This window comes from Rattus norvegicus, chromosome 3 (genome assembly GCF_036323735.1).
Source record: "Rattus norvegicus strain BN/NHsdMcwi chromosome 3, GRCr8, whole genome shotgun sequence".
Classification (NCBI taxonomy): Eukaryota; Metazoa; Chordata; class Mammalia; order Rodentia; family Muridae; genus Rattus; species Rattus norvegicus.
In genome coordinates this window covers 164,731,373-164,748,533 of record NC_086021.1, presented here as the reverse complement: position 1 = coordinate 164,748,533, position 17,161 = coordinate 164,731,373, and the positions used below count along the sequence as shown (strand labels likewise).

Below are 17,161 nucleotides of genomic sequence, written 5' to 3'. Positions count from 1 at the left end.
TCTCTGCCCCAACTATATAACATCTCAGATAAGATCCGTGAACAAGCGGATGAGGCCCTGCGATTCATTCCGGAAAGGAGATGATTCCATTCAATTTCTTAAAGGGAAGGTGTTTGAAGACTAGAGAAGCCGAGTGGGCCAAGGTGGCTGGAGCCTAGTGACCAGTGAAGAGAGTGGGTATAAAATCGGGAGTCTGAGAGTAGGAAGCGCACTGCCACACTAGGTCTCATGGGCCACACAGGGCTGACTGGTGGCTGCTGGGCCCAAGGGCTTCACCATAGTGTTCTTTCCATTTTTGTGCTTGTTTGAACATTTTCCACAATAAAAAATTGGTAGCAGTTGGGGCTGGAGAGATGGTTTGGTGGTTAAGAGCACTGACTGTTCTTCCAGAGGACCTGAGTTCAATTCCCAGCAACCACATGGTGGCTCACAACCATCTGCAATATACACTAAGTAAATAAATATCTAGGGGGGAAAAAAGAGCACCGGCTACTCTTTCAGAGGACCCAGATTCAACTCCCAGCATCCACAAGACAGCTCACAACTGTCTGTAACTCCATCCTCAGGGAAAATAGCTCCCTCTTCTGGATTTTGAGGGCACTGCATTCTTGGGTACTCAGACATCCATGCAGGCAAAACACCCATACATAAAAAATAAACATAAATAAGTCCTTTTAAAAATTAGTGGTAGTTTAGTAATAATGAGTTAGTCTTTGTCCTAAAAGCCACTTAAGCAAGAAGAGGGTAGGAACAAGACGCTCTAGTTGGACTGCATTAAAATCTTTGTTATTACCCAAGTTTTTTTAAGCATTCGGAAAGACATAAAAATAATAAAACCGGGGTTGGGGATTTAGCTCAGTGGCCCTGGGTTCGGTCCCCAGCTCTGAAAAAAAGAAAAGAAAAAAATAATAAAACCAACAACAGGGGCTGGAGAGATGGCTCAGCGGTTAAGAGCACCCGACTGCTCTTCCAGAGGTCCTGAGTTCAATTCCCAGCAACCACATGGTGGCTCACAACCATCTGTAAAGAGATCCGATGCCCTCTTCTGGTGTATCTGAAGACAGCTACAGTGTACTTATATATAATAAATAAATCTTTAAAAAAAAAAAAAACAGCAACAGGAAATCACCATCCAGCTCGACAATGACGTGCTTACTGTCTCTATAGCTATCATTCATACCACACTGTAAGCCCTTGGGTAAATGGTCAATACGGACAGCAGGTATGTACAGCTCTTAGGTGACATGAGACACACTATAATTTGTGCCATATTGGTTTTATTTTTTAACATTTGTTTAAAGTTTTTATTTATTCATTATTATTTCTCCCATCTGTCTGTCTGTCTGTCTCTGTGTGTGTGTGCATATGTATGAGCACACATACATGGAACCCGAGTGGAGGTCACAGGACGACTTTGTTGTATTCTCTCTTTCAACCTTTATGTAAATTTTGAGGATCAAACTCATGCCACCAACTGTGCAGCATCAGACAGCACAGGCCTTGACCCACTGAACCAGCTTGCCGGCCTTTGTGTGTGCGTGTGTGTGTGTGTGTGTGTGTGTGTGTGTGTGTGTGCGTGTGTGCATGTGTGCATGTGTGTGTATTTGTGCCAGTGTGCACGTGTGTGTGTGCGTGTGCCAGTGTGTGTGTATGTGTGTGCCAATGTGCATGTGTGTGTGTGTCAGTGTGTGTCAGTGTGCCTGTGTGTGTGTGTGTGTGTGTGTGTGTGTGGGTGCGTGCATGTGGATGGGTGCATGTGTGTGTGTGGGTGCATGTGTGTGTGTAGAGAGAGAGAAAGGGAGAGGGAAAAGAAGAGGGAGAGAGAGAGGGAGAGGTAAAGGGAGAGGGAGAGGGAGAAGGAGAGGGAGAGAGAGAGAGAGAGAGGAGTTTTCTGTAATCTAGGCTGGCCCAAAGTGCATGAAAATGGCCTAGAACTACTTCTTGGTCTTCCTGCCTCCCCTCCCATGTTCTGGGGTCACAGGTATGCACCACCACAGCTTTATGCAGTGCTGGGGATGAAACCCAGGGCTCCCTGCACACTGCACGAGCACTCTACCAACGTGACACTTAGGGAATGTGATTTGGCTTTATACTCAACATCTCATACAATTTGTTTTTTTGTTTGTTTTGTTTGTTTGTTTGTTTTATTTTTAAGATTTATTTTATTTATATGTTAGTACACTGTAGTTCTCTTCAGACACTTCAGAAGAGAGCATCCCATTACAGATGGTTGTGAGCCACCATGTGGTTGCTGGGAATTGAACTCAGGACCTCTGGAAAAGCAGTCAGTGCTCTTAACCACTGAGCCATCTCTCCAGCCCTGTTTTTTTTTTTTGTTTTTTGTTTTTTTTTGTTTTTTTTTTTTTTTTTTGGTTCTTTTTTTCGGAGCTGGGGACCGAACCCAGGGCCTTGTGCTTCCTAGGTAAGCGCTCTACCACTGAGCTAAATCCCCGGCGCCCTGTTTGTTTTTGAGAAAGGGTCTCACTACGTGGTTACTGGCTGGCCTGGAAAGTGCTATGCCAAGACCCACCCGCCTCTGCCTACCAAGTGGTGGGGTTTAAAGGTGTGTGCCACTATACGAAACTAGAGCCACATACATTTATTTTTAAAACATCTTTCTGATTCCTTCCTAAAGGATTAGAGGCGGGCAAGTGGCCACTTAGGAGGGAAGGTCCTAAAGTTAAACAAGAAACGGAATTTTAGTCTGAGACAGATGTGTAAGGAAGGGAGGATAGTGAACAAGTGCTCAGCTTGGGGACTGGCTGGGCCTGGTCACTGTTATAAGGCAGGTGGGGAGAGAAAAAAGTGAAGGAACACCCCTGTTTTGGAGACACCTAAATGTTTGTGGTGCAGGATTGAGTTTAAAAAATATTAAGTGCCAGCAAAAGTTGAATAACAATGCCTGCTCTTCTCTGCTTTGTTAGAGCTACATGCATAACTCTTTGTAAAATGTCATCTAGGGACTTATGGGTACACAGATATCCAAGCCATATACATATATACTTAGTACACGCATGGCTTTGCCATACATACTACTACAGCGTAGATCGAAGTCGACTGTCAAAACTAATGTGTGCTGTAAAACCTATCAGAACTGGAGTGAAGGGGTTGGGGGTTTAGCTCAGTGGTAGAGCACTTGCCTAGCAAGCACAAGGCCCTGGGTTCAGTCCCCAGCTCCGAAAAAAAGAAAAAAAAAAGAAAAAAAAAAAAAAAGAACTGGAGTGAAATGAATTCTGAAGTCCAGAGAACCCAAGTGATTGCTTCTCAGCGCTCTGTGCAGGGGCTGCAATGTGGCTCAGGGTACAGCGCTAATATGCACCAAGCGTGAGGCCCTGGGCTCGAGCTCTGGCACTTCAAAATAAACAAATGAAAAAAGCAGATGCCCCAGCGAGGGTGGGGGCACGGTCAGAGTTCATACCTGTATCCACACGCCACTCCCTACCACTGGCACTCAGGCCAAAGTCCTGTTAAGTGAGCTTAAAACACACAGAGCCACAACCACCACTCAGAGCTGCTTGGGGGCACATGCAGCCAGGCCCCTCAGCCTCCTCATGGTGCTCCGAGAGGCTACTTCTCTGCGCAGATACCTTCTGTGAGGTCCCTTAGACCCTGGACCAATGCCAATCTTACAGTCTGCTCACAGCTTCCCTTTCCAGCCCCTTCTCCTCCCATGCTCTTACTGGAAACAATCAAGTAACTCGATGCCTCTGATAGATCCAATTATCCCATCTCTCCTAAACACACCACGGACTCAGGAGGAGCCGTGCTTCCCAGTTTTCCCTGCCTGGATTAATCCTCCATTCCCCACCGTTTCCCTCTATCTGAGATAGCCTGGGCTGGTGGTCCTGGGTTCTATTAAAAAGCAGGCTGAGCAAGCCTTGTAAAGTAGGCCATTAAAAACACCAATCCATGGCCTCTGAATCAGCTCCTGCCTCCAGGTTCCAGCCCTGCTTGAGTTCCTGTCTTGACTTTCTCCAAGGATGGATTCTGATCTGGAAGTGTAGGCCAAATAAACCCTTCCCTCCCCAACGTGCTTTTTGGTTATGGTGTCTCGTCGCAGCAAGAGAAACCCTGACTAAGCAACATGTATTCTTCAAGAGAACTCCTGAATACTTGGACACAGACACGAAGATTAAAAGTCTTTATCCCGTTAGGTGTCAGACACTGAGGGGATGGTGATTTCCGCCTGTTTCCTCATTTGGGAGTCCACAGGATTTCATATTCTCTGCAAGGCTAAGCAATTCCAAACACAAGTCTTTTGATCCAGTTAGGGTTTGCGTCCAGCGGTATAATTTACTCATTTCTAAACCACTGCCTTTCAAGCTCTGGCGTGGGACATTCGTGAGAGCCGAAAAGGCTGGTTCCCATAACACAGAGCCAAGGCAGTTTTGGGCAGAGGGGAATGCACTGAGCACAGGGACAGAGATAGAGTGTCACTGTAGTGTCTTTTGCTGTGTGTGGGTCCCTGGAGGAGCTGATGAGGAAGCCCTGTCATCTCTCTGAACCCCTGTTTACTCATCCATAAAGTGAGCCCAGCTTCCTTGGCTCCTTTGTGAGGCAGCTGTCAGGACCCCACCACATACTTGACAACTGCTGGAAAGTCCAAAGCGCCAGAGGCTGTTAGGAAAATCCACAGTAACACAAGAAGCAGGACAGGTTTAGCTCAGGTAGCAGGGAGAACTTCTAATGGGCTCTTTTTGCCCAGACAAGAGTGGAATGTACTGGAGGCTATGGGGACGCTGAAAGCATTGGGGACGTGGGGACGTGTCAGGGCGTCTTAATAGGCCTGTCAGCCTCAGCCTCATCCGGGGCACTTCACCTCCCGGACTGCAGGTGCAAACCAGAGAATCTTCTCCATCCACTCAGAGCACATTCCCCAAAACCAGACTCACGGGCAAGCCTCCATCACACCCCGCGTCAGAGTCACACTCTGTCAGGCATTTGGCTCGAGCTCAGCGGCTTCACTTTGTCAACTTTGATTCTCTTCGAAATCAAATTATACCTAGGAAGGGCAAAAACTTAGATGAGGATTCTCCCTAGCTAGTACTAAGAGAAAGGGATGCTCCAAGTACAGCAAAGGCAAGAAGACAACCAGAGACTTGGTAGCACCCCTCCGCCACCCCATACACAAAATACAAAAGAAGCTCTCGAGAAAGTCAAAGCAAAGACCAAACCGAATAAAAAAATTTGGGGGGGGGATGGGGCTTGGTAATGAAAGACAAGAGACAGGAAATCAAAAGCCAAAGATAGTAAAGAAAAACACATTCAATTTAGAAGTCAGGAGGCCAGGGACACGTTCTGGTTTGAATCATTGGCAATCAAGGTTTGTGCCCTTGGACACCTCATTTAAGGCAATTGAAGATGTAACTGTGAAGTGCTGCGGTGTGTTTACTCGGCAATTGCTATGGTGATGGCTGCCTCTCAATCCCTCTTCCCTGCCTGTCACTGCTGTTTGGATGATGTCCAACGATGGAGCTCAAAGGTGAACTGTGAAGCTGCTGCTTACAATGGGAGCAGTGAACCCCAGGTCCAGGAAAGGGAAGGCAGGCAATGCACCCCTCTAGAAGTTCTTTTTGGTGTGTGTGTGTGTGTGTGTGTGTGTGTGTACCTGTGAGTATGTGTGTTTGTGGTACCTGTGTGTGTGCGTGTGTGTGTGTGTGTGTACCTGTGAGTTTGTGTATGTGGTACCTGTGTGTGTGTGTGTGCACATGTGTGTGCCCACACATGCATTTGTATGTGTGTGCCTGTGAGTATGTGTGTGTGTGTGGTACCTGTGTGTGTGTGTGTCCACATGTATGTGCCCACACATGCATTTGTGTGTTTGTGTGACCTGAGGTTCAACAATTAGGTTAGACTGGCTCGCCATCAAGCCTCGGGCACACTGTTTCTTCCCCACCCTGCATGGGGGTGACAAATGGGTGCTACCCCAGGCTTTTGAGTTGGTGCTGGGGAGTGGGCTCAGGCCTCATGCTTGTACCACAAGCACTTTACCAGCTGAGCCCTCTCCCTGTTCCCTAAGAAAGGTTTTAGAAGGGACCTTGAGGGGTTGGGGATTTGGCTCAGTGGCAGAGCGCTTGCCTAGGAAGCGCAAGGCCCTGGGTTCGGTCCCCAGCTCCAAAAAAAAGAACCAAAAAAAAAAAAAAAAAAGAAGAAGAAGAAGGGACCTTGAGACCTATAAGCTTATAAGTGCCTATTTCAGATGAGCATAACCCTTGGACATAGAGAACAGAATGCTTACAGATGAGTATGCACGCTTGGGAACTGTGTTCAATCTTGGTGGGAAAGAAACTTGCCTGAGATAACGTTTCCCTTCCCAAACCATGTGTGTTTTCAAAAATTAAGTGACATAGTGACTGGAGATGCCTCTCAGTGTTCCCAATAACAAGAGGAGTCAATGATGCTGGGAGAAGGAAGGGGGTTTCCTAGAGAGGCAAGTGTGACCCAGAACCATAAGGAGAGGTTTCTGATGAACGGGAAGTGGTGCAGCAGTGGGACCATGCCTGGGGAACCCTGGCAGCCTGTCTTATGATAGATGAGAGGCAAGCTCGTCTGGAGTTGAGATGCATTATCTATGAACAGTGGGAGATACGGCCTGCTAATGGGGAGGTAGGGAAGGGTCAGACCCCAGGGACTTCAAGCCAGAAAGAGGAGCAAGCAACACTCTCTGTGGGCTGAAAAGCAACGATAAAGTTCCAGTCATCTCACCCACTAGTGTTCAGTAAGGGATAATGAGATGTAAATTACCTCCATAATTTCTAAGAGTCTTGGACCGCATATTGGATATTTTAAATGGACTGGGATGGTCAGGCTTCCATCAAGACCTGGGAATGCATTTAGGGACAGGAAAGGCCAGATGGGAACAGTCAGTTGTCACTTCTCTGAATGGATAAGGAGTTGCAAGGGGCCCCAAGAGACCATGCCGGGGCATGGCTGACTTAATTTTTTATAAGTGATCCAGAAAAAGTAGAGCAAAGAGAAAATTTCCAGGCTGCAGCTCATATTAAACCCTTTCAGGTAAGGAAACGCTATGCCAAGTGGGGGAAGGACTGAGAGAAGGGGGTTGAAAAGACATCAGTGGGACATCGGTGTAGAGAAATGTAAGGCAATGCAGTCAGATAAAAGTAACCCACACACAAGGTGTTGTGTTCCAGGCTATCGGTTTTGAGCCGTGAAAGGGATCAGGGTGCTCTGTGGATTGATCAGGATATCCAAGGAAGGGATGAGTAGTAACAGGACAGGGCCCAAAGATAAAAGAAGCCATCCTTTCTCTATGAAAGAACTCCACATCTGGAGACAGCGGGTCAGGTTGAAAATGAACTCCACAGAGAACAGAAATCCACAGAGAACAACAAAAATAACCCAGGATGAAATGTGCCTATTCCGGGAGGTGGCCCTTCATGATGGGAAAACTTCAGCTGGAAACCGAGAAGGAAGGGTTCGAGAGGTGGGATAACTGAAGCCTGGAAGGCTGGTACGGATAAGTGCTGTGTAAACAGAATCTTGCCTTCAAATCCTGACATAGCTAAGCAAATGTATTCTCTTAATGTGCAAAATACCACGGGCATAAAAAGGTCTCCAAGGTGAGCTCATTCAGGGCCGATGAGACGATGAGAGATCAAAGATGTTAGGGCCAAGGTCAGATGAAAGCCCACATCCTAAACCCCGAGGTAGACTCCTCTGCCTCACCCTGCACACACTCAGGAAGTCTGGAAGAATCCTGCTTTTGCTAAGGTGGAAAGCCATGAACCACATCACTTTGATAGAGCTAAAACCGCAAACTAGAGAAAGTTTTCATTGAAAGTCAGCTAACGATTATGAACCCCTAAGAGGCAGACTATCAGCTGGGCAAAGGATTCTTTCACACATTCTAAATTTTCTTTAAACATATCGTCTTTGCAGAGGCTGAGGAAATCTGGAACTTCCCTGCTAGAAAAACATACATTTTTTCCACCTATAAACACAAATTAGCAGAAAATTTCAGAGAATTTATGATCCCTTGAGTCCCTTGCCCAGTTAAAAAACTGCTGTTCTGGCAAATTCTTCTAAACAGCCTGTCTACTTAACAAACACTCTTCTCTCAGGATAATTCAGGCAATCACCAATTTCCTCCAGCAACATTCACACTGGTTCAACATCATCATCATCATTTTTTTTTTTTTAATTCCAGGCTCTAGGCTGGGAGACAGCGAAAGAATTAGTACAACTGTCCCCGTCCCCATACAGCATAACGTCCTGGCTTAAATAGGAACAGACTAGAGTCAAGTCACTAGCTCTGTGACCTTGAGCAAATTGTTTAAGCTCTCAGGGTCTCTATCCTCATCTGTAAAATGGGGACAGGTGCTTCAGCAAGCTCACAGGATACATGCTGGGGTTAAATGAGATAGTTCCTATGAAACATAGCGCCAAGTTTGGCCCATAGTGCACGACTGTTATTATGCATGTATCCATGCAAGCATTGTGCAAGCATCCATCCAATCCCCTCTTGGAGCTCCGACTTGCACATGCCAGTGATGAGCAGCTCACCGCCTCCTAGGCTGGCTGAGCACCTCCGATTGTTACAAACTTCCTGCATTGGGTTGAAATGTGCCTTCTTGCAGCGCCCCCCACCCCCACCCCCACTGTCGGTTGGCCTCCGCTCTGCCCGGTGGGGCCACGCCGATCTAGTCTATCCCGACGGCCCTTCAGCTACCGAGACAGCGATCCGGTCCTTCCTCGCTCTCCTCCCTCCCCCTTCTCCAGCTCCAACATCCTCGGCTTCTCCTCCAGCCCACCACACACTGGCTGCGCTTACTATTTACTCCGAGGCGTACGGTTTCCCTCACACACAGCCTTGCAGGCCACACACCCCACCATCACCGCGGCCACCCCGACCCTCCGCTCCGCCCCCGCCCGCCGCCCCTGTCCGCGGTGCTGAACGGAGCCCGGCCAGCGGGCCCCGCCCGGCCCCCGCGCTGACCCGGCGCAGGCCCCCCGAACGAGGCCCGGTCGGTGCCGCCCCCTGCCCGGCCCTGGCCCCGGCCCCGACCCCGCGCGCTTGCCCACCTGCCCGGCGAAGGGCGCGTCCGCCCCGGCCGGCTTCCCGGCCCCCGCCGCCGCCGCGAGGCAGCAGAGCGCGGGCAGCAGCGGCAGCAGCCGCCCCGGGGCCCGCCAGCCGCTCCAGCGCGCGGCCTGGCCCGGCGCAGCGCGGCCGCCCCGGCTCCTCGGCATCCCGGCGGCGGGGGCCCGGCCGCCCGGCTGCGATGGCGGCGGCGGCGGCGGCGGCGGCTCCGGCCGGGTCCTCCCGCTGCAGCCGCTGCGGAGCCGCCGAGTCACGGCGCCGCGGACGCGCGCCTGGCCCGCCTGCCTCCGCCGCCGCCGCCTCGGCCGCCGCGCGCCCCCGCCTCCGCGCGCCCCGCCCCGGCGAGGGGCGGCCGGGGGCGCCGGGGCAGCGCCCGAGCGGGACCTGCGGGCGGCGGCGGCGGGGCTGCGGGAGGCGCTCGCTCCAGGCGCCGCGTGCAAAGAGGGCAACCCCGAGGGAGGGCGGAGAGGCCAGATAAATAATGCTGGCCCTGGGGCGGCTAGCCGGGCCTGGGGTCTGTAACTCCAGGCTAGCCCAGGGGGAGAAGGGCTAAGGCGTGACACTGGAGAAAAGGGGTCTGGCTAGACCACCTGAGATGGAAGAGGATGAGCTAAGAAATGCTTGATGAGGGGTTTCAGGCGCTTAGAAGGGTGGTGCTGAGAAGCAAAAGGACAGACCTGGGCAGTGCTTCACTGGGGTCGGGAGACCCCTCTGCGAAACTCCCTCCTTTACCCCTCAGAGGAAGAGCGATCACCCACCCACTAAATGTCCCACACTGATGGAACACCTTCTAGAGAACACCAGCAGTGCCCTGGGCTTCTGAGGCTACAAGAGCTCAAAGGGAGATTCACGAGCCAAGGTGTAGAGGGTTACACCTAGTAAGAAAATGTAAGCACCAAGGCAAACAGGATACTGTCGATCAAGTATGAGAAAGGATTCCAGGAGTCCGGGCTCAGGGGGGCTAAAGGAAGGTTTATAGGAGACAGTGGGACTCTAGCAAGGCCCTGAAGGAAAGGCCGGAATTAAACAAGGGGGAGGGGGAAGGGGGAGGGTTGGGGCAGTGTGTGTGGAGTACCTGAGAGTCCCTATGTGGTTTCTATAGAGATCTGCTGGGAAGTGCTAGAAAAGGTGAAGGTGGTGAGGGTTGGGAGATTGTCCTGGTTCTTCCTGGGGATGGTGCCTGGGGTTTGTTTGTTTTGTTTTGTTTGTTGTTTTCTTTCAGCAGGATAATGTATAAATTATGGTGATTTGGGAGTTCTGAGGTATGCGCAAGCACTAGTTCATCTCGGTTTTATAAAACAATGCCCATATTACCACTGTCCACTGTTGCTCCTTGGAATTTAACACGTGCTTCGTGTTAGTCCCCTCCCAAGGTAAAGAATGATGAGAATATTGGGAGAGAACTTCAATCGCCTCCGTAAATGGACACGCGGATCACAACAATACTACTGTTTATTGAATGCCTACTACACACAGGGCTGGGCACTGGGCTAAGCTTGTCACTGAATTATTCCTCCCGCAGTCCTGGGAGAAGCCCCGTGGAACAGGTTGTTATCATAAACCAATTTAGGATAAAGAAGAGGCCCTGACTGAGTTTGCCAAACATATATGATTCATAAGGGTGCAGCTGGAGTGATCTGGCCTCAAAGCACATTTTGTCTGCTGGGATGGTAGAGGATAGGGGTGACAGAGGTCATCGAAGGAGGTGGTGGCCAGTGGCAGAAGGTGGACTATGGCATTGTCATAGGACAGGAGTCCTGCTGGTGGGGACTATCCCAGGGGAGGTGACAAGGAGCTGGGAGTTAGACCTCTGGGAACCGGAAGCTGCTTCACGGTCTTTGAGATGGGTGGGCATAGGGATGAGTTGAGATGAAGTGTGGCAGGGACACTGAAAGAGAGAAGTAGGAAAAGAGCAAAGGGCCAAGGGCCCATCTGGAGACAGTCAAAAGAGACTGGAGCAGGAAAAAGACTGAAACAGGCCTGGGGCTGGAGGGATGGCTCCGTGGGTAAAGTGTTCCCCATTCAAGCATAAGACCTGAGTTCAGAGCCATTGTACCTATATGTAAAAGTCGTGTGTCTGCCATCTAAACACTGGTGGTGTGGGGAGATAAAGAAAGATCCCGGGGCTGGGGATTTAGCTCAGTGGTAGAGTGCTTACCTAGGAAGCGCAAGGCCCTGGGTTCGGTCCCCAGCTCCGGAAAAAAAAGAACCAAAAAAAAAAAAAAAAAAAAAGAAAGATCCCAGGGCCCCATTGGTCAGTCAGTCTAGCTAAAATTTGAGGGTCCCTGTCTCAAAAGAATAAATAAAATGGAACCTGGGGGTGATGTTGCCCTCTGACAGCCAAGGTGCCCGCATGAACAAGGGCAGCCTCTCCCACACGTATACACATTTTACACCCCGCCCTTCCAAAGAGCTGAACTTCAGGCTATCAAAGAGCCATGGAGAAGGGAGGAGGGCCTCCAAGAGAGAGGGGGAGCTGGCAGTTGGGAGTGCAAAGAGGTTGAGGACTGGCAGATTCGTCGAACAGATTACAACCTAGGGAGGAGATGGAGACAAAGCAAGGTTATGTAAGTTATGGCAGCGGTGAAACGAGAGCAGTGCAGAACGCCAAGGAAAGATAACGCCTGTTTGGGGAAGGTTTGGGAGCCGTTGCGTTGGGAGAGAAAATGAGTGGAGCCCACTGAGCCTTCTGCGTTTAAGACCAAGTGCCCACGAACTGCTACTGACGATCCAGAACTAAGTGCTGTCCCATGCTGGAGGGCTGGAGGGTGGAGGTGGCAGCAGGTAAATAAGAAGACGCCAATAAGAGTAAGTGGCTGGAGGGGCGGCCCAGCGGCTAACAAGCGCCCAGGCCCCTCTCTTATTCTTGCAGGGCACCCATGGTCCATTCCCAGCATTTACGGTGGGTATCTCACAGCTGCCTATAATTTTGGCTCCAAGGGATCTGATGCCCTGGCTTCTGTGGGTTCGTGTACTCGAGTGCACATACTCCCAGGGACGGACAATTGGTTTAAAATAGTGTAAGCCTTAAATTAGGAAAAAAAAAAAAAGAGCAAGTCGATACATATAATGAATTCCTAAGATGGTCTTACGGGCGAAGAAAGATGGCGAAAATGTCCGGAAATTGGAGGTGGCTTAGAAGGCTTCAGAAAATCTCTTACTCACCAGAATGCTTGGCTTCTCAGCCTCTCACCCCAAGACAGGCATGGGATAAATAGGAAAAGTATTTCATTTCAAGTCTGATACCTGGATTCCAGCACTGGCCTGGTGGCTGACTTCAATGTGCCTTTATCTCCTTCAGCCTCGTGTTATTTCTTTGAAACACGAAACCAGTGTGTCATCCCCCCCCACACACTTTATATATGAAAGACCACATAATGCTCTCTCTGGGTATCCCTGGCTGACCTGGAACTGAACTCACCATGTAGACCAAGCTGGTCTTGAACTCACAGAGATCTGCCTGCCTCGGCCTCCTAAGTGCTGGGACTAAAGGTGTGCGCCACCATATCCAACTTAACCTTTATTTAAAAACAAAAAACTTAGTATGCATTTATTGTACGAAATATGATTTTATTATGAGATTTCCATATGGGTACACCTGTCTGTAATGCACTTTATCATATCACATTTACCACATTGACTGACATCTGTAATCTTGTGAAGAAATACTGTATCTGTAGGAAAGTCACTATAGGGAGAGGAGACTTCCCCTGCCCCCTTATTTCTTCTTTCAATATGCCTTATTACATAGTGTTTTAGTGCCAGACACTGCAAGAGGGTTGGGAATATAAAGATGATTTGAGTAGGTAGCTGCCTGGAGGAAGACAGTTAGCTCAGAAGACAGACAGTAATATAGATAACAAGAGGCTAACACAATGTATGTCTTGAGAGAGAGGAAAGCAGTGCCTTATGGGAGGACAGGGGAGGGAATGAATTGTCTAGAGGTGGCAGGAGGTAACAGGGGTGGGCTGTGAGTGACCATCAGGAACTTGCCATGTAGAGTGGGAGGCACAGCAGTATATGAGTGTTTTGACTCTCATTCTCTCCTGAGAGTGCCGCCTGCTTTTCTCGAAGCTTCTTGGCCTATATTGTAGATTCAATACAGAAGCAGGCATGGAAATCCAGTCAGCTCCTATTAAGCCTGTTTTTTTTCAACAGATTTAAAAAAAAAAATGTGAGTAATTCCCGTCATCTCACTATGTTTTACTAGTATAGAATTTATCTGTATTAACAGTCTTATTCTTCAGTTGTTTGTTTATGTATTGATTGTTGGTGTTAACAACTAGATCCAGGGCCTTACAGGCTAGGTAAGTGCTCTACTACTGAGCTCGCCTCAGAGCCCTGAGTTATCATCTTAAATGGAGCGTATGCAAGTTTAAAAATTTCTCAGTTTTAATTCCTCAGATAATTGTGCACACATACAATGTATATAACAAAATACACACACACACACACACACACACACATACACACACACATGTATATATTTCAGCAACTTGATAGGGTCATCAGTGCTTTTTTTTTTTTTTTTTTTTCCGTAGCTGGGGACCAAACCCAGGGCTTTGCACTTGCTAGGCAAGCGCTCTACCATTGAGCTAAATCCCCAACCCCTCATCTGTGCTTTTTGAGAGTGTAAAGGGGTTCTTGAGACCAAAGGGTTTAAGAACCCCATTGTGGGAATCACTGGATGACTCTAAATAGAGTAGAGGCATACATTAAAAAAATGTTTTTTAGTTCAGTGAATATAGGTTAAATGCCAACTTTGCAGTGAATTCTCTTGTCGGTGATACGATACAGCATTGAACAAATCAGATAAAATTCTGTTTTGGGCAATAAGTTAACTCAGTTGGGTAAAGGTCTCTTTGCTGCCAAGCCGGACAAGCCTGAGTTTGATCCCTGGGATCTACAACATGGAAGGAGAGAACCGACTCCTATAAGTTGACCTCTGACCTCTACACGCATATTGTGACGATTGTGTGCTCCTCCTAAAAATGTAATAAAAATGAAAACAGAACAAAAGAACTTCTCGATTTTCATAAGGCATTTGCATATTAAAATAGAGGGGACAGACAACAAGAAAAATTAATAAAATAAGTATTACATAGTAGTAATTATTGAGAAAAATGGGGAGTGGGGACTTGAAATTAGAGGGGTGTGTGTGTGTGTGTGTGTGTGTGTGTGTGTGTGTGTGTGGTTCTGAAAGAGCAGTGTTGAAGCATGGAGAAGTGATTCTGGTAGAGTGAACAGCAGGCAGACTTTTTAAGGCAAGGAGCCATCCGGCAAGCTTAAGGAACAATGCAGAGGTCAGAGAGGGGGTGGAGAGGAAGAAGGGGGTGGGTCCTAGGAGGATTTCCCTATTGGAAGTTTCTGAGAATTGAAGAGACAACTTCTGACTTAGGTCTTAATAGAACCGCTGGTTTCTCTGAACGGAGGAGAGCTGGGAAGGCCGTAAGCAGAAAGGCAGGTGAACTGGTTGCTGCCATCATCCAGTTCCAAGACATCGAGGTGGAGGTGAAGATCCTTGCGGAAACACTGAGATGTGCTTGGGTTCTTGAAGGATTTTTGAAAGAGGAGTGGAGAAAGCTTTGGCTGTGGAGTGTGAGAGAAGAGTCACATTCAGAGAACTGACCTGAGCAGCTGCAATGCTGTCGCGACTGACTCTTCGACACAAAGAAGGTCCCTCGAACAGCTTGAGTTGAAATATCAAGTGTCTCCTCTGGGGCGTGTGAAGACGGAGGCAGCCATTAGAGACTCAAGTGCAAGTGGCACACACGCTCCTTCTGTACAAGTGTTGAGTGGAGTACAACGTGGAGAGGCTCAAAAGAAAAATATTTTAAGGCCAAGAGACCAGACAAAATTACTTAGGAATAAGTACGTTCAGAGAGGGGCAAAATTATAGTGAACAAGTCTTGAAGTCTTAATTTCTAACTGTTGCTAGAAATTAACAGAGAGGAACCAGCTAAAGATACCAAGTAGGAACAGCTAAAATGAGAAAAACCGTGTAAATAAGAAATCCTGCAGCGCTTCCAGGGACTAAGCCACTACCTAAAGACTATACATGGACTGACCCTGGACTCTGACCTCATAGGTAGCAATGAATATCCTAGTAAGAGCACCAGTGGAAGGGAAGCCCTTGGTCATGCCAAGACTGAACCCCGAGTGAACGTGATTGTTGGGGGGAGGGTGGTAATGGGGGGAGGATGGGGAGGGGAACAACCATATAAGAGGGGAGGGGGGGTTAGGGGGATGTTGGCCTGGAAACCAGGAAAGGGAATAACAATAGAAATGTAAATAAGAAATATCCAAATTAATAAAGATGAAAAAAGGAGAAAAAAAAAGAAATCCTGGAGGAGGACCCCCACCTCTAGCTGAGGAGTTCGTGGCTTTTGATGGTTGCTGGGTTAGGGAGAGGCAACTCTCATCAGGACTGTGACCCCTGGTATATTACCCACACTCCGGTGGGAGCTTCCATGCCCATGCCCATGAGTTAGAAAAAGAAGAAAAGGAGGAGGGAGGGGTGTAGGGAGGAGGGAGGGAAATGTGGAGAGAAATAGGAAGGAAAGGAGGGAGCAAGGAGGAGGAAGAGAAACAATCAAGGAAAAACACCTTATATGCAGGAGTGTTTGCCTACATGTATGTATGTGCACCATGTACATGCCTGATACTCACAGAGGCCAGGAGAGGGCGTCAGAATGTCTGGAACTGGAGTTGCAGATGGCTGTGAGTTACCTGGGAACCGAACCTTTGTCTTTTGTAAGAGCCCCCATCACTGCTGAGTCATCACTACGGCCACAAAAGTGAAGTTCGTATTAGGAATCTAAAAGGAAACTAATGAGGGTTCGTTTGCTGCTGGTCCAGCTCAGGGAAAGCGCCACCTGCCCCCTCCTTCCTTTGAATTCCTGTTGTAGTAGCTACAAGCTAAAGAGGGCTCAGTGTGTTAGTGTGTGAGGTAATTTATCTACGTTGTATCACTCTACCCTTCTAACTTTGTTGCCTGTTGGATTCTAAGGAAAGGGCAAGAGGGGAAATGACTTGCCCAATGACGTATCTAGAGAACAAACAGTAGCAGAAGCCGAGAAACAGACACCAAAGTTCAAGCCCTTGTTTCTTTGTTCATTCATTAGAATTTCCCACTTTTTACAAACAGCCTTAAGCAGCTGTTACTAGGTTTAGGGTCACAGCCTGTGCCCTAGCGAGATAGGCCTGGCCACCTGTCCTCAGTGAGCTAATTAAAACAACCAAATTAATAGTGGTGGAGGGGGGGAAGAGGGAGAGACATAGACAGAGACAGAGACAGAGAGACAGAGACAGACAGAGAAACAGACACAGAGAGACAGACAGGAGAGAATGAGAATGTGGCCACTGTGAGAAGAGAGGCATAGGGATCCAGCAGGGCACCTCCATGCCAAGTCTTCCCAGGGTGGCCATATTGAACACCACTTTTTCTGCTTTCCACTAACTGTCATGTTTTAGTTGACTTATTGAGGACAGGTAGCCAAACCTGGCACAGGTTGGGGCGCAGCCTGTGATCCTAAACCTGGTAACAATCTGACAAACATGATGGGATTAACAGACATATTTTGGGGTGTCTACCCCCCCAAAGCAAATGGAGCATGGATGGAGAGAGAAGACTGGAGGATCACAGCCACTGTCGGAACTGTTTATCCCAGGGACATTTTTTCTTTCTTCCCACACTAGCCTGCATTAGCTGCTTTTCATGGGTGACTGAACTTGGCTTGCTGGAACACACACAGGCTGTGACTCTGAAGTCGGCTACGCAGTGGCTCTGTGGAAAGAAGCAGGTTGAGCGAGCCAGTCTCTGGGTGAAAGGGCTAAGACTGCGCATGCATGGGACAGAACGAATAAGGGCGGCTTAGAATAGGTCTCCCAGAACTTCTGAGGCCTCTGAAGTCGTTCTGGCTGGGGAAATCCAGGAAATCAAAGAAACTGACCAACGGGAAGTACATCTGGAACAAAGCTGTATGAACAGATAATATTTTTTTCAGATAATATTTTTAAAACTCAATTTCCATGTAGCACTCAGCAATTATGACTATGTGTCCAAAAGTTCTGTTTCCTTACTTAATGAATTTATTTATTCAT

The 17,161-nt window shown here is 48.5% G+C and overlaps 1 protein-coding gene across 1 annotated transcript in view; it reads right to left on the bottom strand.

Moving 5' to 3' along the window:
• Positions 1–9,308, bottom strand: part of Mmp24 (matrix metallopeptidase 24) — a 44,471-nt gene extending 35,163 nt beyond the window's left edge. The window contains 1 exon segment of the mRNA NM_031757.1: positions 9,043–9,308. Coding sequence (NP_113945.1) covers positions 9,043–9,207 — 165 coding nt within the window. The 5' untranslated portion in view covers positions 9,208–9,308.
• Between the last annotated feature and the right edge of the window lie 7,853 nt (positions 9,309–17,161).